The 22,640-nt window shown below is 41.2% G+C and overlaps 3 protein-coding genes across 3 annotated transcripts in view; all 3 read right to left on the minus strand.

The window, feature by feature from the left end:
- The window catches only part of LOC145495276 (hematopoietic prostaglandin D synthase-like), a 6,369-nt gene extending 678 nt beyond the window's left edge, over positions 1-5,691 (minus strand). The window contains exons 1-5 of the mRNA XM_081474867.1: positions 5,506-5,691; positions 3,167-3,268; positions 2,485-2,600; positions 1,668-1,763; positions 1-665 (exon numbers count right to left, since the gene is read on the minus strand). The exon at positions 1-665 is cut by the window's left edge and continues 678 nt beyond it. Coding sequence (XP_081330993.1) covers positions 489-665; positions 1,668-1,763; positions 2,485-2,600; positions 3,167-3,268; positions 5,506-5,638 — 624 coding nt within the window. The 5' untranslated portion in view covers positions 5,639-5,691 and the 3' untranslated portion in view covers positions 1-488. The remainder of the gene's footprint in view (positions 666-1,667; positions 1,764-2,484; positions 2,601-3,166; positions 3,269-5,505) is intronic.
- A 668-nt stretch (positions 5,692-6,359) lies between these two features.
- LOC145495136 (glutathione S-transferase 1-like) lies at positions 6,360-12,665 on the minus strand. Its single transcript, XM_081474717.1, has 5 exons — positions 12,351-12,665; positions 10,277-10,378; positions 9,630-9,751; positions 9,100-9,195; positions 6,360-7,507 (listed from the first exon to the last, which is right to left on the minus strand). Exons 1-5 carry the CDS (start codon positions 12,481-12,483, stop codon positions 7,331-7,333), a joined length of 630 nt encoding a protein of 209 aa, XP_081330843.1. The 5' UTR covers positions 12,484-12,665; the 3' UTR covers positions 6,360-7,330.
- Positions 12,666-13,879: 1,214 nt separating this feature from the next.
- LOC145495137 (hematopoietic prostaglandin D synthase-like) lies at positions 13,880-21,769 on the minus strand. The gene is made up of 5 exons (XM_081474718.1): positions 21,512-21,769; positions 18,808-18,909; positions 16,958-17,073; positions 16,420-16,515; positions 13,880-14,757 (listed from the first exon to the last, which is right to left on the minus strand). The coding sequence occupies exons 1-5, from the start codon at positions 21,642-21,644 to the stop codon at positions 14,581-14,583; spliced, it is 624 nt and encodes a 207-aa protein (XP_081330844.1). The 5' UTR covers positions 21,645-21,769; the 3' UTR covers positions 13,880-14,580.
- Positions 21,770-22,640: the final 871 nt, after the last annotated feature.

The raw sequence follows: 22,640 nt of genomic DNA on the forward strand, positions 1-22,640 counted from the left end.
ATTTGACCTTCAGAGCCTGTCAGAGCTGTATGGCTTCAATTGATTAGATCATGGAAGCCTCGAAATGAAGCTTCATTGCGTTAAATCTTTTTCAGTCAATCAGTGGGAAACACGGTTTGCCGATCATCGAGACCGAAGCTTGAAATGCTTGTCAGATTAAATGCCACTTTGTGTACATTTCCTAAGAATTATATAACTAAAAAAACATATTTTTATGTCACAACTGTTCAAAGTCTGGGAGCTTTTATCTTCGTTCTTCTCGTAGTGTGTTCACAACATCAGGAGCTAGGGTAACTTAAGTGCCAGGGTTACCCTCCTTCCTACCTCTATGACATAGCGGGATTAAGTAAACAGATGAAAAAAAAAAAAAAAAAAAAAAAAAAAAAAGATACTGGACTTATTAAGCACTTCAAAAGTTTGCTTTTATTTGTCTACAGTTAAAAATCGTACATTTTGTTTCTTCAAACATAGACGGTGATACCTGCTGATCAGTGCTCAGTTTCTGGGCGTTTTTCTAGCCAGGCCTTAATTCCGGGAACGTCACACACTTGCTTGTAATGTTCCACTAACTTTGGGAATTTACTGAGCTGCTCGGGAACTTCCAGTTTACCTTTGCCTGGAAAGTTGTTGAAGAAGTCGAAGAACATAATGTCAGCATAGGTCAACTGAAAAAAATGAAAAAGACGACCTCTGAAGTTATATTAGATGGACGATTATTCTCCAGACGAAATGACTAGATTTTCGCAAATGTTTGTGTTCCGAGGGTTTTACTCCGGGTGCTCTAGTTTTCCTCCTGGGGGGACTCCCATATAAAAACAACGGGCGTGCTTGTCGTACCTTTTAGGGGTTGAAAACGCGGTTTTGGTAGCTCTCAGGGTGTTCAGGCTTACAAGGTCCACAGCGGTACCTTTCAGTGTATTGAGCCGAAAAAATATGGCAGCTAGGAGAAAATTTGTTGTTTTAGAATTGGTACCTCTTAGACCTGTTAGGGGTGAAAAACATTTCAAGCTACCCCCTCAAAACAGGATCTTGGCACCTTTCAGGGGAATAGTAGCCAACCAGAACGCAGGATTTGGTTCATCTTGCCCGCTCACAGAGCTAGTCATGTAAAAAAAATACATCTTACTAACCGAGTTCGAGGGCCGTACTGTAAGTTACGGACCAAGATTTTTCCCCATCGATTTATGGCTCATGCCCGAGAGGCTCGAAAGCAAAACGAGTCAATTTGAAATCGTTGTTAAGTGACTCTTAAAGTCGTTTGCAGGTTTTAATACACATTTTTAGAGGTAAAGGAGAGTTTTAAACTTTTATTTGCTAAAAACGTAAAGAACACTTGGCGATAAATCATGAAACATTTTGACAACAAAACAGCTTTAAATTTTGACGGGCCGCACAGTAGAATACGTCCCGCTAAATTGACCAATCACAGCGCGCATACTAACTGAGAGCTATAATAAGGTGGCTTATTGACCTTTATCAACCACAAGTTGATAAATAGCTAACAACAGATCTGATCTGCCAACAGATGCAGCCCAAAAGTATTTTTTTATAAGAAACTATCAACTTTCTATACTCATTGAACTGACGAGCGATAGTAACAGCCTTAAAGTCGACTACCCTGTGTTTCACTTAACTAATGGAGACCTGCACACAATCTTACACCTTACCTTGTCACCTACAAAGAAAGGGCTTTTTAGCAGAGCGTTGAAGTTCTCAAGTCGGGCGGGAAGTGTGGTGCCATTGAACTCTTTGCTGAGTTCCTCCTGTGATACAGACAAGAAACATATTCAGGAAACCACAAACCACATCAGTCCTTGGTCCAAAATAATGTGAAAACTGGAGTTAGGTGGGGGAGAGTGGCTTCAAATTCTTCTCTGATTTCCTCTTGTAAGACAGACAAACAACTTAGTCAAGGGACAGCCTCAGGCAGATACAGGATTTTAGAGAGGGGAGTTCGAGATATGGGCCACTGAATGTGGTCTCCTGCAGGAGGTCAGGGGACTATCTTCCCTGGACAATTTTTAAAATTGAGGTCCTCGGAAATGGGATATCCCACATTCTGAGGCCAAGTCAGCGTGTTACAATATCTCATTTTTTTAAACGAGGGGGGGGGGGGGCGACCCCCTGAACCCCCCTTGATCTGCCCCAAACAGTGAACATCCTAAGTATCAAAATGCACAAGAACATGGGTTCTACACCCTCAAACAAATGCTATTAAATAAACCTTTTTGGTCTCATCCTTTTGCAAGAAAATTTTAACTAAGACATTAGTCAGGTCATAAATAGGCTGGGGGAAACTGCAGATTTTGGACTTAAAGAGGATATCGGTCTTGAGAAGTGGGCAACATACCCCAACCCAATTTTTGTGAGAGTAACCCTCCCCCAAACCGGAAGACAGCCAAACAAACTAACTCATTTAAGTGTTGGCAAACATCCTAAGTGTCAAAATACACAAGACATGGTTTCTGTACCCTTAAATAATACCTTTTTGGTTTCATCCTTTTCGTAGTACATTTTAATTATGGTGTTCCAGAGATCAGTAACACCATCACAAATCATATCAGCCACCCCTTCGTCATAGTCGTCACCAGGGCACAAGCCTAAAAAGAAAATAATAGAAGAAAATTTGACAATGCTTTGGTGGACAAAAACTGCAAAATAAAATTGAAAGGCCATTAGTTCCACTTACCTTAAAGTTACAACAATTTTTGTAGAATAATTTGTGGCTTATAATTAAAAATACAGGAAGGTGTTAAAATCAATGATGGTAAATTTGACTATGTTACACCAGGACAAATTGATGAAGATTGCATTAAACGCCCTCTAAATAGGTTGTATGGAAAATGAAGTCTGCCTGAGAAGGCTAATGGCTGAGTGTGGAGTATGCGAAAAGTAGGGTACGAGAGGATATGCAGCGTATGGAAAAAAATAACGAGAACTCTCTCTTTCTGTCAAAAGAAACCAGTCTCCTTTTTCCTCGCTTCAGCACTTTCCAAACTCTATATCTTCCACACTACTCATTTTCCAATTACTCTGAATCTCACATTTTTCTTCCCACCAAATATAATCTCAGGGGGACTATACAGGTTTGAGAGACACAAGTTATTAAACAATTACCATAATATTTAATTCTATGGGCATTGCCTTAAAACTCATAATAATGTACCTCCTTTTTTGCATATGTATTTCATCATAGTTGCAGATTGGGCAAGAACTTTTCCCTCTGGAGTCACCATGAAAGGCATTTGGCCAAATGGCGGCCGGCCAGCTAGAAACAACAGAATTTAAAACACTAAGTATTATTTACCCAAGGCAAATTAATTAAAGTAAAGACAACTTCCACTGCCATCACATGACTAATAGTGCCTATCCTCCCTCCCTCCTTCCCCAGGCCAATCACAGGGCATTAGCAAAAAAAAAAAAAAAAGAAAAAAAACCACAACAGGAAAAATGGAAAATTTCCAAGGGTGGGGACAAATAGGGTCAGGGTCATGTGAACCACCATGTAATTAACCAGCTACAAGCAGTCTCCCTTTTGCTTGAAAATCCATGGGGAAGAATGCAAAGAACCCAACACAAGAGAACAGTCAAGAGCGTGTGAGTTGTGCCAGCATATGATACGCAAAGCCACAACATCATCACTCACATGTCACTGCACTCACAGTGAAATTTGCACACTCACAGCTTGTTTTGCGTTCTTTCCCACAGGTTTTAGGGCAAAAGACTGAGACTGCTGGCAGTCTTAAGTGAGTCATGCAAGCCATTCCAGTTAGCCTTAATTAAAATAACAGTCTAGTTAGCCTAAATAGAACCTGGTTAGTCTAAAATTATAACTCCTCCATCTACAAAAAATGGTTTCCTTAATTAGCTTGTGACCTAAAAGCCAGTAAGGATTATTGGTTCGCATGGTTTGCTTACTATGTAGCCGAACTGTAGCGTAAATAACATCCCTTTTACCCTAAAAAGCACTGCGTTTAGTCTAAAATTAGCGCTCTGGTTAGACTGACATAGCTTCCTTAGCTTGTGGTTTGCCTTTTTACTGGGTTTTGGCTAGGGCTTCTGGCTCGCATGCCTTACATGCTTCACTGGCTCACATATTGGCCAAACTTGGACAAATAAGTGGGTCAAATGCCCAGGGGCGGGAGCCAAAAAAATGCCCCACCCAGAATGACACTGCTCAAAAATTATTCAATATAAAATCACAAATATCAAATGTGGACTTAGTATGCAAATACTTGGCAATTGCATATGCGGGAGAAGAGGGGTGGGCACTTCTAATATTGGCTGGTGCCTAATAATAAAGAAATCTTTGCTTACAACATTTGCCTCTTTTGCAATTAAGCACTTCAATCTCTGATTGAGCTACAAAATTTCAGCTTTGAATTTGAAAGAAGATGGGCCACCTTAGGTTTTCACGAGAAACTGATGCTGTGATTAAATAGTGTTTGTATTAAGTGGATTCATAAATTATCACAAAATTTCACAAAAGAAAGAAATAAAGCTAGTCTATGGCCGCACATTTGTGCTTTTGTCACTCAGAAATATAATTTAACACCATTCCATTTAAAAATGGAATCTGAAAATATGGTCTAAATTTGCGAGATATTGCGCATGTGAACCAATACAGTTTTAGAGAGCCAATTTCTCCTTGAATATTACATCCAAAGTTCAGCGCTAACAATTACTTAGCTTCACAGCGTGATGTCATCTCTTAGTAAAGTCATTAATGTACGCTAATGAGGCAAAGTGCAATGACTAAGCAAAGATAAATATATTGATTACATTTAGCGCCCTCCTTCTTATTTAAGGACTCCCTTTCTAATAAGTGCTCCTTATTGAGTGGCATTTTTCTTTAAAAAAAAAAAAGCACCCCTTTTCAAATTTTATTAAAGCGCCCCTTCTTTTAAGCGCCCCGGCCCATAGCGAAAGGTACATTTGATACTTTGACATAGTATAGCGCCAAAATCGAATCATTACAGTCGGGTACTCGATAATTAGATTATTTCGTGACATCTGTAAATCTAATTATTTATGCGCAAAAATTTCGGGCAAACTAAATGTCACGAAACGCAAGGCAGTCGATCAAGCAAATGAAATGTAAGACATCTCGAGAAACAAAAGCGAGTTTACGGAAACCACGACGACGATGTGGAAGGGAAAGTCCCCGGAATAAAGGTTTTGAGCAAACCAGCTGCTTAATGCATCTTTGTTCATATAAATCTCGGTGCTGTGAAAACAACGCAACGTGAACGTGCATTAACGGTGAATTATTAATATTTCAAACTGCACGCTGCCCAAATATGAGCTTACATGGCTAGCTTAATTTCTGGATCCAGAAATTAGCGAAACTCTCGTTAGTAGAATTGGTCTGGGCTTAATTAAGAATTGAATCTGTTTGAAATCTAACTGTACTCGTGCTTGGACTATTTTGAATTTCATTTCTCTGATAATCAAACCCATGCACGCTGTTTCCTCTTAATGCGTTATCAGAAGTTGTCTACCTACATGCTTTTTCTTTGGCCCATGCTTCACCCTCCAGACGAACATCTTCAAACTCTATGTTCGCTGCAGCGAAGGAAAGTCGACAAATTTCTCCCCTGCCACGGGCAGGAAAGTAATAAAACTTGTAACCAGACATTTTCTGCTGCAGTTCAGTTCAACTCTTCGTGCGAATGACCACTCCTCGGAACACACCTCTTACAGCTGACCAAGGATGACTCTGGATGACTCAACTAAAATGTATTTCTCCTACCAGTCCACGGTAGGAATAGCAGGTAACGATACTTGCGTGACATATGATGAGCCATCAGTTGCCATCATGCGTCAACACGTCACACACAAACAAACTTCAGTTAAGGTGGCTGGCAACACTTATTTCTAATTCAGTTGATACTACAGTAACTTCATCGCCAAAATGTGCAAACGTTGAAGCTAGATTCATTTCACACGTACAAGTTACGATAAAAACTGCGTGACGGGCCTGTTAGAAGCGAAAAATAAGAGTGTTTTAGCGAGTTTAATATTCTATTGCTATGGTATAAACAAACCTTTGGCGTGCAAGCTTCAAGGAACGAGAAAAAAAGGGCACGGTCTGGTTACCAAGGTTACCAAGGCTGTCCAAGGGCCGTAACCCGCAACACCTGTTAGGCTGAGGCATGCCCTTGATGTTATATTTTTGGAAGGGGCGGGGGAACGGGGGGGGGGGGGAGGGGGGGAGTGCAAAGTAAAAACTGCTGCAAAAATATCGTGCAAGCCAAGGGAGCCATGGGGGAAAAGTCGAGCAAGTGCTTTCTGCCATCATTATTTTTCTTTTCATGTTAAAAAAAAAATTCTTGGACAAGCTATTGCCTACCAAAAAATATCATGCACATCTTTAAGGTGAGGTGACGTTTAATTCATTTTGCGTTCTGGACAACCCGTGAGGTCGTTATACGACATGTCTTTTCTCAGGACACCAGTGACTACTTTCTCGCCTTAGAAGTCTGTTGGCTTCTTTTGCTTGTGTTGCTTGTGCGCACGAGTCGCTGACGTTGCTTTCTTTCTTTAGCTTTTCCCGATGACAGAAGAAAGTTGTCCGAATTTGAATGGCCGAAAGAGAAAATACGGTAAGTTGATGTAAAGTCTTCATGTCAGTAGCTTCTAATGGCCCGCACCCGATCACTTCGCTCTCCGAATTCTTCAGATTCCCGGATTTTTTTCCGTCCTCGCCGGGAGTCTATTGGCAGGCTACAGTCTAAAACGCTGACGAAAAGGGAGGCGAAAGCCGTTTTGCCCGCATGAGACCTATATGGAAATTCAGCAGCTACAGCTTATAAGGGCAAACTTAGACCACCTCGATCTGTACGGAACAGAGTGCTGGAGGATGACTGTAGACTTGCTACCTTTCACTCACCAACTGTCTTAGGAGATCACGCGAGTGTTTTGACTTCACAAAATCTTCATTGCCAGAATACTACAAGCCACAAGACAGGAAATGGCGGGGCCATGTGCTAAGCTGATGGAGCCCACAGCGCATGCAAGAACTGCGCTGACATGGTTTCCAGAGGGTCGAAGGAAAAGGGGGCGCCCACGAACAACATGGAAGAGAACGCTACTGAAAGAGATGAACAGTGCTGGTGTTGGTTGGGAGAGGGCCACAAGATTAGCCCAAGATAGGGTGATCTGGAAGAACTTCATTGAGGCCTCTTGTGCCACTATGGCATAGCGGGATTGAGTGAACAGACAAAACAGCAATACTAGACTAATTAAGTACTTAAAAAGTTTGCTTTTATTTGTCTGCAGTGCAGTTAAAAATCTTGTTCCTTCGAACATAGACGGTAAAACCAGCTGGTCAACGTTCAGTTTCTGGGCGTTTCTCGAGCCAGGCCTTAATTCCAGGAACTTCCCGCACTTTCTTGTAATGTTCCTCTAACTTTGAGAATTTACTGAGCTGCTCAGGAACTTCCGGTTTACCTTTACCCAGAAAGTTGTTGGAGAAGTCGAAGAATATGATGTCAGCATAGGTCAACTGAGGATATCAGAAGATAAATCGTGTTAGAATTTGTGCTCAAATTTTCGCAAATTTAAATGTCCGTTTTCCGAGGGTTTTTCTCTGGGTACTCTGGTTTTCTTCCCAGAGGGACTCTCATGTAAAGAGAACGGGGATGCTTGTCGTTCCTTTTAGGGGTTAAAAACGCCGTTTTGGTACCACTCAGGGTGTTCAGACTTACCAGGTCCACAGCGGTACCTTTTAGGGTATTGCGTCAAAAAAATATGGCAGCCAGGAGATAATTTGTTGTTTTAGAATTGGTACCTCTCAGACCTGCTAGGGGTGAAAAACATTTCAAGCTACGCCCTCAAAACAGGATCTTGGCTCCTCTTAGGGTAATATTAGCCAACCGAAACGCAGGATTTCGTTCATCTTGCCCGCTCACAGAGCAAGCCATGTAGACTGCTGGCAGTCTGTTTTTCTCTCGAAATTCAGCAGGGATTATGAGGAATGACACTTTAACGTAACGGGGAATGGGACCAGACATGGGCGCGGTACGCACGAGAAGAAAAACAGACTGCAGACTCTTCTCATGTTCTTGAGGCCATTTACACTTGTCAAAAATAATCTAATTAACCAATTAACTAATTAAAATCAACTATTTTTTCGCGGGAATAACATGAACCGATTGCTCAAACTCTAGCGTTATGTTTACGAAATGCCAAATGCTTTTGTCGGGCAAATTTCGCAAGCAGAGGTTATTCTTCGATGTCGTCCACAAGAGAAACACCTATGTGAATGTTTATTTATAAAGCCGAACAATGGCATATATAACACGCAAAACAATCAAGAGTTGCGCGTAAACAACTACATAAGAATCTACCTGCTGACGAGTGCTGTACTTGTAAACAGTACAGTTCTAATCACAGCCGCGCCCGGCGTCACTATATAGAATGCAAGTAAGCAACATTTTCGCGGTTAATCTCATATTTTTTTCCTTCAAAAGCAAATTCTGGGAGACTTAAAAACATATCTTACAATGGAAATGAACCTCAAAAATGCAGAAACACGTGGCAAATTACAGAGGTGTCAATCTCAACGAAACGACTTGCAGGCAACAGCGGAAATCAAGCAGACCTATGACCTCTAAAAATTTTGCCATAGCACGGTCTTTATACAACAAGAAGTGTCCTTCATAAACACGAGTGAAGCGACAAAAAGGTCGAATGACCGAACGGAGAACGGAAAATGTACAAATGTCACGAACCGTTGGAGTCGTGTAAGCTAGTCAACCCAATTTTACATCGATAATCAGGGTGATCCCTTATTGCATAGCTCGAGACTCCTTGTTGTGCTTCGCGCGAAACTTATGGCGCTTTATTTTCCCTTTTGTCAACCATCTGTCATTGGGCACATATTGACCAATCAGGTACTCCGTTGTTGGGCTGACGGAGGGTTTGAAAAGTTAATAAGAGTCCGCAGACGGTTTTTTTCTCGTGCCGCCTTCTTCCCCTCTCGGTCACCGCCATACTACCCTTTTGCGTTCGCGTCTAAGTGAGCCTAAGAGAAAAAAACCGGCTGCCAGCAGACTACTTAACTAATGGAGACCCGCACGCAATCTTATACCTTACCTTGTCACCCAAAAAGAAAGGGCCTTTTAGCAGAGCGTTGAATTGCTCAAGTCGGGCGGGAAGTGTGGTGCCATTGAACTCTTTGCTGAGTTCCTCCTGTGATACAGACAAGAAACATATTCAGAAAACCACAAACCACACCAGTCCTTGGTCCAAAATAATGTGAAAACTGAAGTTAGGTGGAGAGAGTGGTTTCAAATTCTTTTCTGATTTCCTCTTGCATTTGTAAGACAGACAAACAACTTATCCAAGGGACAGCCTCGGGCGAATAGAGGATTCTAGAGAAGGGGGTTCGAGATATGGGCCACTGAAGGTGGTCTCCTGCAGAAGGTCAGGGGACTATCTTCCCTGGACAATTTTTAAAATTGAGGTCCTCGGAAATGGGATATCCCGCATTCCGAGGCCAAGTCAGCGAGTTACAACATCTCATTTTTTTTAACCCCCCTAGATCAGCCCCAGATAGTGAACATCCTAAGCGTCAAAATACACATCATGGGTTCTAGACCCTCGAACAATGCTATTAAATATACCTTTTTGGTCTCATCCTTTTCCAAGAAAATTTTAACTAAGACGTTAAAGAGATCATTAACACCATCACAAATCATATCAGCCACCCCTTCGTCATAAAGGTCACCAGCTGCAGGGCACAAGCCTAAAAAGAAAATAGAAGAAAATTTTACAGTGCTTTGGGGGACAAAAACTACAAAATACCATCAAAAGGCCATTAGTTCCACTTACTAATAAGTTACAACAATTTTGGTAGAATAATTTGTGACTTAAATTAATTAAATACACAGGAAGGTGTTAAAATTAATTATGGTAAATTTGGCTGTGTTACAGAACAAATTGATAAAGGTTGCATTTAACGTGCTCTAAACAGGCTGAGTGTGAAGTATGCAAAAAGTAGAGTACAGGAGGATACGTGGAGTATGGGAAAAATTAACGAGAACTTGCGGACTCTTTTTCTGTCAAAAGAAACCACTCTACATTTTTCTTGCTTCAGCACTTTCCAAACTCTGCATCATCCACACCACTCATTGTCCATACTCTGAATCTCACATTTTCCTGTAATCTATACATTTACCTGTAATCTATACAGGTTTGAGAGATACGAGTTAAAACAAATTACCATAACATTAAATTCTATGGGCACTGCTTAAAACTTGTGATAGTGTACCTCCTTTTTTGCATACGTATTTCATTATTGTTGCAGACTGGGCAAGCACTTTTCCTTCTGGAGTCACAATGAAAGGCATTTGGCCAAATGGAGGCCGGCCAGCTAGAAACAACAGAATTTAAAACACTTATTATTTACCCAAGGCAAAGTAAAGCAAAGCCAGCTTCCATTGCTGTCACATGACTAATAGTGCTCATTCTCCCTCAGGCTCGCCAGGCCAACCACAGGGCATTAGCAAAACAAAAAACAACAACAACAACAAAAATTAAAAATTTCCCAGGGTGGGGACAAACAAGGTCATGGTCATGCGAGCCACCGCGTAATTAGCCAGCTGCGAGCAGTCTCCCTTTTGCTTGAAAATCCACGGGGAAGAATGCAAACAACCCAACACAAGTGAGCAGTCGAGAGCGCACGAGCCGTGCCAGCATGATATGCAAAGCCGCAACCTCACCGCTCACACATCACACTCACAGTCAAACTTACATGCTCACTGCTTGTTTTGCACTCTTTCCCACCGGTTAATTGGGCAAAAGAGAGACCGCTCGCAGTCTAGCAAGTCATGCAAGCCATTCCAGTTAGCCTTAAAATTAAAATAACAGTCTGGTTAGCCTGAATAGGACCTCATTAGTCTAAAATTATAGCTCTCCCCATCTTAAAAAAGGGTTTCCTTAGTTAGCTAGTGACCTTAAAGCCAGTAAGGATTACAAGTATTGGCTCACATGGCTTGCTTGCTGGTTAGCTGTAGCCTATTAAATAACACTCCTTTTACCCAAAAAAGCATGGCCTTTTAGTCTAAAATTAGCACTGTGGTTAGACTGACATAGCTTCATTAGCTTGTGGTTTGCCTTTCTATGTGGGTTAGGACTCCTAGTTCGCATGCCTTGCATACCTTGCTTGCTTGTATATTGGCCAACAAACTCATACAAATAAGTGGTTCATGAAGCCCTAGGCTGGGAACAAAAAAATGCCCCACCCTCAACTCATCCAGATCATGACACTGCTCAAAAATTATTCAATAAATCACAATGAAATGTGCACTTAGACATGTGCAAATGCTTAGCTAATTGCACAGGCAGGAGAGGGGGGTGGGCACTGCTGGTATTGACTGGTGCATAATAATAGTGAAATCTTTGTTCAACAAAACTTGCCTCTTTTGCATAAGCATTTCAATCTCTGATTGAGCTAACAATTACTTAGCTTTTCAGCATTATGTCATCTCTTAGTAAGGTCATTAATACGCTAATGACACAAATTGCAATGACTAAGCAAAGATTACCATAATGATTAGATTTGGCGCTCTCCGTCTAAGTTTACTGCCCCCTTTCTAACAAGCGCTGCCCACTGAGTGTAATTTTTCTTTACAAAAAATAAGCACCCTGTTCAAATATTATTAAAGTGCCCCTATTTTATAAGCACTCCCAAAGCAAACGGGTCATTTAAGACTTCTACATAGAATAATTTTGTGCGAAATCGACTCATTACATGTACAGTCAGGTACTCGATAATTAGATTATTTCACTTTGACATGACATCCGTAAATCTAATTAATTAATTTACGTGCAAAAAAATTCGGGCAAAAAAAATGTCACGAAACGCAACGCAGTCGATCAGGCAAATGAGATAAACGAGAAACAAAAACGAGTCTACAGAAACCACGACGACGATGTCGAAGGGAAAGTCCCCGAAATAAAGGTTTTGAGCAAACCAGTTGCTTTGCATCCACTATTGTTTACATAAATCTCGGTGCAATTTTCTTACCGTCCTGTGAAGAACAACACAACTTGAGCCCGCAACGGCGAATTGTTTATAATTTTCAAACTGAACGCTGCCCAAATATATCTAGCCAGCTTTCTGGATCGAGAAATTAGCGAAATCATCACACATTTTGATGACATATGGGATCGATTCGAATTGAGTATGTTTGAAATCTAAATGTACTCGTGACTAAGCTTGGACTATTTTGAATTTCCTCTCTCAGATAATCAAATCAATGCAATCTGTTATTTCTTTACGTTATATGTTGCAAAATCACCAAACTTTTCGAACCCAGAAAATAACGAATTTGTCTACCTACATGCTTTTTCTTTGGCCCATGCTTCACCTTCCAGACGCACATCTTCAAACTCTATGTTCGCTGCAGCGAAGGAAAGTCGACAAATTTCTCCCCTGCCACGGCCAGGAAAGTAATACAACTTGTAACCAGACATTTTCTGCTGCAGTTCAGTTCAACTCTTCGTGCGAATGACCACTCCTCGGAACACACCTCCAACTGGGGTCAACTACAGCTGACAAAGGATGACTCGACTCTGGATGACTCAGCTAAAATGTTTTTCTCCTACCAGTCCACAGGAAGGATAGGAGGTAACGATAGTTGCGTGACATGTCACGAACCATCAGTTAAAAAAAGAAACAAACAAACACGCGAGTTAAAGAGGCTGGGAACACTTTTCTGTTTCAGTCGATACTACAGTAACTTCATCACCAATATGTGCAAACGTTGAAGCTAGATTTATTTGACCCGTACAAGTTACGATGATGCGTGACGGGCCGGTTAAAAGCGAAAAATAAATAAACAGTGGTCTCCATTTGGCGCGAAAATATCGTGAAAAAAACATATCGTGCAAAGGGAACGATGGGGAAAAAGTCAAGCAAGTGTTTTCTACCATCATTATTTTCATTTTGATGTTTAAAAGAAAATTCTTGCACAAGCTCCCCATAGAAAACCCTCCCTATAGAGCGCGAGTTAGAAGAGGAAACTTCGTTAATTTCTCTTAAAGTATTCCCTATAGAGATTTACCAGTATAGGTACTGTTATTAAAATAACGCTTATGTTTTGGTTGTCAATTTTTGGATTGAGGCCGTTACCATGGCAACATCTCATCTAATGACAGGCAGATGTATTTCTCATTTCGGCCTCATGACTCCTTGATATTTATACTTTCCTTCGGTGAATTTTTTTTTTTTTCTTTTTTTTTTTTTTGCCACAAGCATCATGGAAATGATATTGCCTGGCATTTTGAATTGGTGAAAAGTCAAGGTTGTTCGAACGGTTTAATCCAATATTCTGTAATTTGTCATTCTTCTAAATATATTAGCTCTGACAGATTTTAACAAAAATAGTGTATTTTATAGGAATTGTATGTGGTTACAACTGAGCCAGATTTTGAAAAAAATATTTACCGAAGGAAACGCGAGAAAATTCACTGTTAGTTTTGTTTTTTGTGCATGCTCATGTTGACGTCATAAAAGTTTTCCTTTGAGCGCGCCAGATTACGTACTCGAGCTTTCGTCCTATGTGCGTGTGCAATCGTAAAACTATAGGGAGCCACCTTAATATGCTGATATTTAACTGCCATAGTCACCGCCGCATTAGCCTTTCGTCAGAGTGAAGCCCAATACAAAGGCCACCATGGGGGCAGTTTATGGGGAGGTGGGGGTGTAATATGACACCTGTTCTTTTTCGGGAGGTGCAACATTTTTTAATTTCATAAAACTCATTGAAACAGAAAGCACAAAGAAACAGGGGTCGACGACGCGCGGCACGGATCTCAAGTTTCATGACCATATGTGCCAGTTTAGATGCGCTTTAGTGGCCTGCGGGTTAGGGAAGGGGGGGGGGAGGGGGCGGTGTTGAGGATACTGTCTTAAATGGGATCTGTTTCGGTATGTGCAACCCCAAATGGTACGGGTTTTTGAGCGGTTTGGCCTTAAAACGGTTATAGATTTTGACCATATTGGTCAGAAATAGGGTATGTTTTTCATTCTGGTTTGGCATTGGGTCAGTTTGCCGCCTACGGGGAACTTGTTTCCTCTGCACCAAAATTGGCAAATTTGTCGCCTTTCTGGAATTTTTACGCAAATGGAAGTCATTTCTGGTTAGCTGAGGTCATAGAGCTGTGGGGCAATTTCAGAGGTTGAAAATGGGATATTGGTTCTTGGCTCAGATCTGAAATAGGTCAGGACTTAATTAGGCCGTACACACCCACCAAAACTTTGAGTAGTACCTCCCACTCCCCCTACGGAGTGGCTTTTGCCACTGTGGAGAGGTGACCATCGTAAAGAGGTTAAAGCAAGACTGCATATGGACTGTCCACTTCCAAAGAAAAGTGGCTGTTGAAGAGAAGTGGCCATTAGTGGAGATTCACTGTTTTATTGTTTTATTAATTCACTGGTCTTAAACAATCATTATGCACTTTTAAAGCTTTGCTTTTAGTAATTTGTTCTGTTCTTCTTATAATTTATTGTGACGACTTAAAATATGTCACTACAAACTCAAAGTTCAACGTGGACGGACAGTAAGTTGTTTAGAAGTCGGTTTTCGGGCGTTTCTCGACCCAGGCCTTGATTCCGGGAACGTTAAGGACGCGGCTGTAATGCTCCACCAACTTTGGGAATTTATCAAGCTGCTCAGGAACATTTGGTTCACCTTTTGCCAGGAAGCCATTGAAGAAGTCAAAGTACATGATGTCAGCATAGGTCAACTAGAGAAAATAAAAATGTAGACATGTGATAAGCAAGAGCTTTTTTTTCTGCAATCAAGCATTCCCAGGGGGAAGCCATATGAGCTAGTTACCCATAGCAAGAAATAGTAGCAGCAATGGCATATTGCTACCCCCACCCCACCCCCCTACCCTGCTCACTCTCATTCGTGTTTGATCATCCAAGTTGTTGTTGTTTAAAAGTTGCTTTTAGTTGTGACCTAAATTCACAGCCACCCCCCCTCCCCCCTCCCCTCCAGGGAGGGGGGAAGGGGCCTCCCATATGAAAAGGTCGGGGTTGCCCATTATCTCTAAAGAATCAAGGATTCTGGTCTCACTTTGGGTGTTCATGGTAATTGTAATGGTAATGGTCCGGTAATGGTAACTTTATTTATATACTGTAAATACTTCAGCAAAGATTGTAAAATGATAAAAGATCAACTAATTATCCCTAACTAAACTAACTAACCTAAACTACAAACTAAAAGCTGCTGTACAAGGATGCTGAGTTAAAACTCATTCAAAACTGTGGCGATGTATGTTAAGTTTAAAATCAGTTAAAGATGTTGCTGCACGAAGGTCACTGGATAGGCTGTTCCACAACCTGGCTCCGCTGAAAGAGAAACTCTTCTTCAAATAATTGGTGCCAGGCTGCGGAAAAGCCAGTTCATTTATTAATGGCGAAAAGTATCTTTTAGGTTGTCATCAAAGATCTAATATTTAAAAAAAGCCTTTATTTCTGTTTTTAGGCTTGATTTCCACCACCGCAGTCTCTCAAGTCCTATCTACTAGCATGGGCTTCTATCCTGAACAGCAGCTGGTAATCAATCCCATTCCATTTTAAGTGATATCTCTTAGGGGTCAAATGAAGCTCGAGCCATGCCTAGATTGGACTCCTTTAGGGGTTTAACTTAAATTTTCCGATGAGCATCCCTGATCTTGTCATATTGGGAGTGTACCACACCAGCATCACAACTCTAAGGACTGTGCCTGCAACTATACAGCCAGCTCCAGACACTTCCAAAACCATCATTTACTTTTCCACTTGCCAACCAGCTGAGTGACTGGAACAAGCTTACTAGTGGCTTGCTGCAGTATCCTAACTCATGCAGCATACAGGCAGAATTTAAATCCTGTTAAAATCGACTTGACCCGGAAGAATTTCTCCTGGTAAGCTTGTACTCATTACAGTCCGAGGGGGTACTCTACAAAGTAGAGAGGCTCTGCCTGGAGGTCCAACCCCTTATTCTGTTGCACACCACACTGACAGGAAAGGTGCCACTTTCATATACCTCTTATAGAGAAAAAGGTGCCCCTCTCACAAACCACCTTATGAACACTGCATCCCTTTTCTAAACCCATGAATGATGATGTAGTGCTTAATAAATTAAATGATACAGCCATGAATGTAATTAAAGGCCATTTTAAATAAATAAATGACAAATTTCCCTACCCTTTCATATGCCTCAACTTTTGAAATCCATACCCTTTTGTCCATGTATACCTGAAAAAGGTACCCCCTTTGGGCAGAGCCTCCAATATAGGCCATTATAGGGGGCTACACCCCCCCCCCCCCCCCCCCCACTCGGCATTACAGGTAGATAATGTGAAATTGTATGCTACACTCATTGTTAACAGCTTGGCAGAACACAACCTTATGTTTACCTTCTCTCCCATAAAGAAAGGACCTTTTAGCAGGCCGTCGAATTTCTCAAGTCGGGCAGGAAGCGTGGTGCCATAGAACTCTTTGTTGAGTTCCTCCTGTGAAACACACAATGAAAGTATTCAGCAAACAGTTAATATATATAAATTACTTTAACAGTAACTAACTAAATAAATAGATTACAATATTTTGAGAGAGGAAGCCACATCAGGCTTGCTAGTTTTCATGTGGATCCTCCATACATCCTAAAAACAATGTATTACGTTCAAAAGCATATTGCAAAGGTTTAAAAATATTTTTAATTTTTTCCAATTATTACTTTTAGCAGGGCCTCTAGATCTGTTGATACCAGTTTTATTTATAGAGCTGACTGAGAGTTACCCTGATAAAAATTGTAAAGGCTAACTTACTTACTAAGATTAGTGTCCCCTATGGAACAGCTAGTCTAGCTGTATGTTGAGGGTGATAATTTACTAACAACCCATGTGAGATCGACTGTACTTTGTACTACCTTAAGACCCAATCAAATACTTTTAGTACCTTTTTGGCCTCATCCTTTTCAAAGTGAGCCTTAATTACAGCATTCTTGATATCAGTGACACCATCGGTTATCATATCAGCCACAGCTTCATCAAAACTGTCATCCGGAAATAAGCCTAATGTACAAAAAATATGCTTGTCAAGGTCACTGCTTACAAATATTTAAAAATGCCCCCTAAGAACAAATTTCTCTCCCCAGGGGGGGGGGGGGACTCCCACATACAAAGGACAGGGTGTTTGTCATACCTTTGAGTGGTTAAAAAAGCAGTTTTAGTACCTCTTTAGGGTGTCAGCCTCAAAAGGTCCACAGTTGGAGCTTTTATGGTACAGTTTTAAAGCACTGAGTCGAAACATATGACAGGAGGTAATGTGTTGATTTATTACTGGCACCTCTTAGGGGATGTACCACACTCAAAAACATGATCTTGGTACCTCTTAGAGTTTTTTTTTTTTAAATTGCCAACAAGCTGACCCCTGTCTTTTTATGTGGGAGTCCCCCCAGGAAATTTCCACCTTTAATTTTCTAGGTTCAGACAAGCTTTAACCCTCCAGTTGATTGGTATAGATGTATTACCCACCCACTTAAGAGAATTCAAAGATAACAAGTGTCATGTAAAAACACACCAAAAGTAGCAGGAAGGGCAGGGCTATAATAGAGACACTGTGAGAGAGTCTTGTGACAGAGTCTTGAGAGAGTCTTGAGAGTGTGAGAGTCTTGCCCAAGAACACAATGCAATAACCACAGTCAGGGCTCAAACACCTCACATGAAAAACATGGTGGTGCTTGCCGTACCTTTTAGGGGTTTAAAAGCAGGTTTGGTATTTCTTAGGGTGTTATTCCGCCAAAGGTCCACAACAGGAGCTTTCACAGTACATGTGCCTTTCAGGGTATTGAGCCCCCCCAAAAAATGACAGAAGATATTTGACAGTAACAAATCAACTATCAATGAGGGGTGTGGTGAGCACTCCCTTGGACTACACAGGCTTCACCTGAAAGGGTTGTCTACTCCTGGTTAGTCTCCCAAGAGGCTACTATTTCGATCACCATGTAACATACCTGCCAACCCCCAGGGTACAAAAATCTGGAGACGTCTAGAAATCTTTGCATTGTAAGAATGTCATTTTCAACGATGCCCGAATACTCTCTGAAAATCACCCGAAGGCCTTCCGAATGTTTTTTCACTCCCTCAAAGTGCGAGGGAAGAGCACCTAAGAATTCTTTTTGCAGTGAACCGAAATCCATGCTGGCAATCTCCGCTTTGAGTGTAAACAGCGTGCGAAAACCGCGCCAACTTTCTTCCATGTATTGTGCGATTGGATTGGTTGATTTCTGACCAATTACGATTCTCGTTAAATATATATCGATTTGATCGCTCTGTTTCCCGTTTTCCGATGTTTTCCGATTGAGAACAGCTCAAATAAGAGCATTAAATCCACTTTTTGTTTTATTTTCCTTTTTGGATTCTTGAAAATAACGAAACTGACGAAAAAAAAAAATTGAAAAAAGCCACGTTAGGTATTTCCCGGGAGATTTGGTGCTCTAACCGGGAGACCGGGAGATTTGATGAAAAACTTGGAGATTCCCGGGAAAACCGGGAGAGTTGGCAGGTATGATGTAACATCCTTCCCTCAACAAGGCTTGAGTCGGGGGGGGGGGGGGTAGGAGGAAGGTGGGGGCTGGAGGTGTAAAAAGGGTAGTGGAGTGTAACAAGTTGAAGTATATTAAATGTTTAGAAAAACTGTCTGGACAGCTAGCTAGGATTTCATTTGGTTCATTTCATGGGTTACCTCTTCTATCAAAAATGGTATAGGGTTTTAATAGAGCCTAAAGTGAGGCCTTGATGTATTACCTCCTTTTTTGCAAATGTATTTCATGATTGCAACAGACTGGCTGAGGGCTTTTCCTTCAGGAGTCACGATGAATGGCATTTGACCAAGAGGAGGTCTGCCAGCTGAAAACAGAAAGTAAAATCACTCAGAGAAACTACAATAATTATTATTAAACACAACTCAAATGTGGCTGGTGTTATTCTACTCAAAAGGTGTTAATTTAACATAATTGAACAGCTCTACTTTTGTTGCGTGATCTTTGAACATGAACACGATAAGACCCATTATTGATGAAGAATGAGTGACTTTCAACAATGCGTGATTATTTCTCTATGTTTCTCTGTGGTCTTAAAATAGTTTAGTGATTGCGGTTTCCTGTGTATGACAGCTCATGAATAGTTTGTTTTCCTTTGTTTGACAGCTCATGAATAGTTCGTTTTAGGACTAGAATTTAAGGTTTCGATTTCAGTTGCGATCAGTGTCAGTATTGCGAACATTCAATTGTATTCAAGCTTCATGGTATTAGTTCTTCCAAGCCACAGTGATCCACTCTTCAGAATCTACTAATCAACTGCAATAAAGATTAAAGAAATCTCTGGTGGTTTGATACGTTTGTCGCCTTCTGCACCAAACGGGGTGGGAGATGTCTCCACTTCATCATCATCATCATCATCATTGTCGTCCTTGTCATCGTTGTCATCGTCGTCGTCGTTGTCATCATCATCATCATGAAATCATCATCATTATCACTGATCATCATAGTTATTGTCATCATCATCATCACTTTTAATTATCACATTGTATTAGCCACAATAAAAAAAGTCAAAAAAAGTGAACACTATTACAACAAAATATTTTTATAGGAACATGCAACTTCTGAAGCAAAGGAAAATAGTGGAGACCACCTCAATCTGATACACTTCAAAACTGCTGAGATTGAAATACTCTCGAAAGGTTGCCAGGTATATAGTTTTAATCAATAACTGTTCCCAGCTATTTGTAAGGGCCTGTTCACATGGAAGTGGGGGACCTCGGGCAGTTTAGGTCTCCCACATTGGTGGGGTAACCAATCTATCCATACAATCTCTCTTTTTTTCTTGATCGCATTCACATGTTAGGTGGGGTACCCCAAGGCAGGTTACCTGGTCAGCTGGTCCGGATAACCCGCTTCGGTGGGGTGAATTTTCCCCTTGTGAAAGCTGCTGAGTGGGGTAACCCGCCTAACCGGGGTAATCAAATCACTGCGCCAAAGCCCACCAAAACACACGGCAGAACAATATGGCTACCAACCGCTACTAGTGTGGCGAGTTGTTTCGACGATTTCACCTCCAGAACCGCCAAGCTCTGATGAAACTGACAGTGCTGGCGACAATTTAAGCATGTAATCGGATAGTCAGACTAATCAGTGGAATCAAACTGAAGTTTTCCCTGGAACAACGACATTGAAGAGAAAAGCAGCTTCGCCAGAACAAACGAAGAAAACAAACATTCTAAGTTCTTTGTTCATGTGCATGCTTAGCAACCCTGCAATTGCATTTTGGAGCTCACCCCGTGTCCCCGGGATTACATGTGAAGACAAGTATTTCTTTACCAGGGGTAGGTGAGGTACCTCACCTCCTGGGGTCCCCCACTTCCATGTGAACAGACCCTTAATACATTCTGTTGCCTCAAATGCAACCACAGGAAGCAGAGGCATGAAATTCAATCTAGTTGATTGAAATCATTACTGTGATGAAACTGAAGTGTTGTGCAATAATTATTGTGCTATGCATATCATCTGGCATATATTAGGGTCACACAACACTAATAAGTACAGGACTGGTATTATTATCCATCAATTAGAGAAACTTCAACATCACCCCCATCAAGTGCCCCAATTCTAATAAACCAACAATTTACATGATTTGGCAAAAAATTACAATTTCAACAAAATTGGTCAAAAAATATACAAGCAAACTCACACATTTTACAAGTTTTCAGATCAGCACATTGCTTTAGCAGGCCATTCAAAAAATTCTCCAGCCACAAATATGCCAAAAACGAGCATGGTTTTCTGTTAAATCTTGCAGGAACTTGTTCTAATTCCCCACCCACATCATGCCACTGGTGTCAAATTCTCCGTCCCAATTCCCCCACCCCCCTCCCCCACCGACTGCGCACTTCAAGGAAGTAAAATATCGAAGTGGGCGAATACTCATGTCTTACCTTAGTTTCAAACATAAAATGATTTAAATCAACCAGATCGAACTGCACTAAAATAGTACGGTGAACTGAGCTGGAATTACGGTCAAATTGTTTCAGTTTCACATGGCAGCTGCTCCAAAGAAACTGCACAAATATAAAATCACAAGTGAAGCGTATCGAGAAACTAGAACGTAGCAGCCTTGAGTGCAGCGAGACTCGTTTCTGATCAAAATTCCGTCCAGCCCAGTCGAAGGCTGTACCGTGACATGAGAAGCTAATCGCTTCCAGCTTAATTGACATAAGCTAACAATTTTCCTTTATTTCTCTCTCTCTCTCTCTTTGTATCGATACACCAAATTTATACCAATCGACATTAAAGCTAACAATTTTCGTTTATTTCTCTCTCTCTCTCTCTGTATCGATTCACCAAACTTATATCAATCGACGGCTACTAGAAAAAACAGATTTTAAATCTGCATTCACTTACACTTAAGCCTAATACCCCAGAGTTTAGTTAAGTGCTCAGAACTTTCTACTTACTTGCTTTTTCCTTGGCCCATTCGTCGCCTTGCAAACGAACATCTTCGAATTCTATGTTGGCCGCAGCGAAGGCGAGTCGACAGATTTCGCCCCTAGCACGAACGTTAAAGTAGTAAAGTTTGTAGCCGGACATTTTTGTTGCAGTATACGAGTGCTTTTTGTTCCTCAAATTGGATCAAACTTCCAAACACGCCTCCAGGCCAAGAGTGCAAGGCTAATTGAGATTCCACGCTAGCTGACAAAGAATGAGTCAGCGAGGCAATGAGTCAGCAAGATTTCTGTGCACGTGCGACACGTCACGAACTGTTTTTTTTTTATTACTATTTTCCTTGGCTTGACGCCTTCAATTTGCTTCCTTAATTGAACTAGCTCGGAAAAATTCAACCTTTGTTTTATACTACCAGAAATCTGCAATTTAGCCGGGAGATGACTCCCATATCATAGGGACGGGGGGGTGCTCATCGAAAATTTTGAAGAGAATCCCTTAGAGGTACCAAGATCCTGTTTTTTGGGCGTGGCTTGACTTATTTTTCACCCCTTAGAGGTAAAAATTCTAAAAAAACACACAAACTGACGCTTTCGTAATTTTTAATAGTGACAATGACGATTGCTTCGAATACCTGCTGCTCGTAAAGTTGATTGTCAAACATCTTCTGTCATATTTTTTGTTTTTGGCACAATACCCTAAAAGGTACTGCGAAAGCTGCTGCTGTCGATCTTTTGAGGCTGAACACCCTGAGAAGTACCAAAACCGCTTTTTTTAAGAGGCTACGACGAACATCCCCGGCCTTTTGGAGTCCCCCCCCCACCCCCCCCCCCGGCTATTAACATTAACCCGAAATCTTTTGACGCAAAAAATGCAATAAAGCTGGTGTTGAGTATACTGAAGGAATCTCTTGTCAAACAACTCTCGAGTACTGGGGTAAGAAGACGCCTGTCAATCAAATTATGCTGTGTCACTCTTGTCAAGCCGTGCAAATGTACATTCTTTGCACGTACCCATTCTCTGTCTAATCCTTCTCCGGCCCGCTGTTTAGGCTTAGGGCGGGAGATGACTGACATTTAAGGCTACTTGTTTCCGAGTCTCTTGAAGGAATAGACCTATTAAGGATTTAAGGCCATTTTGAAT

The sequence above is a fragment of the Orbicella franksi genome, chromosome 8, assembly GCF_964199315.1.
Source record: "Orbicella franksi chromosome 8, jaOrbFran1.1, whole genome shotgun sequence".
Lineage (NCBI taxonomy): Eukaryota > Metazoa > Cnidaria > Anthozoa > Scleractinia > Merulinidae > Orbicella > Orbicella franksi.

Bases quoted from the DNA above. Each gene is read 5' to 3' on its own strand.
- LOC145495136 (XM_081474717.1), bottom strand. From the start codon at position 12,483: ATGTCTGGTTACAAGTTGTATTACTTTCCTGGCCGTGGCAGGGGAGAA. The intron at 9,196-9,629 runs GTATATTTAATA...TCTGTATCACAG, and splicing joins AAAAGGATGAGACCAAAAAG to GAGGAACTCAGCAAAGAGTT. The intron at 7,508-9,099 runs GTAAGGTATAAG...TGATATCCTCAG, and splicing joins CTTTCTTTTTGGGTGACAAG to TTGACCTATGCTGACATCAT.
- LOC145495137 (XM_081474718.1), bottom strand. From the start codon at position 21,644: ATGTCCGGCTACAAACTTTACTACTTTAACGTTCGTGCTAGGGGCGAA. The intron at 16,516-16,957 runs GTACTAAAAGTA...TGTGTTTCACAG, and splicing joins AAAAGGATGAGGCCAAAAAG to GAGGAACTCAACAAAGAGTT. The intron at 14,758-16,419 runs GTAAACATAAGG...TATTTTCTCTAG, and splicing joins CTTTCTTTATGGGAGAGAAG to TTGACCTATGCTGACATCAT.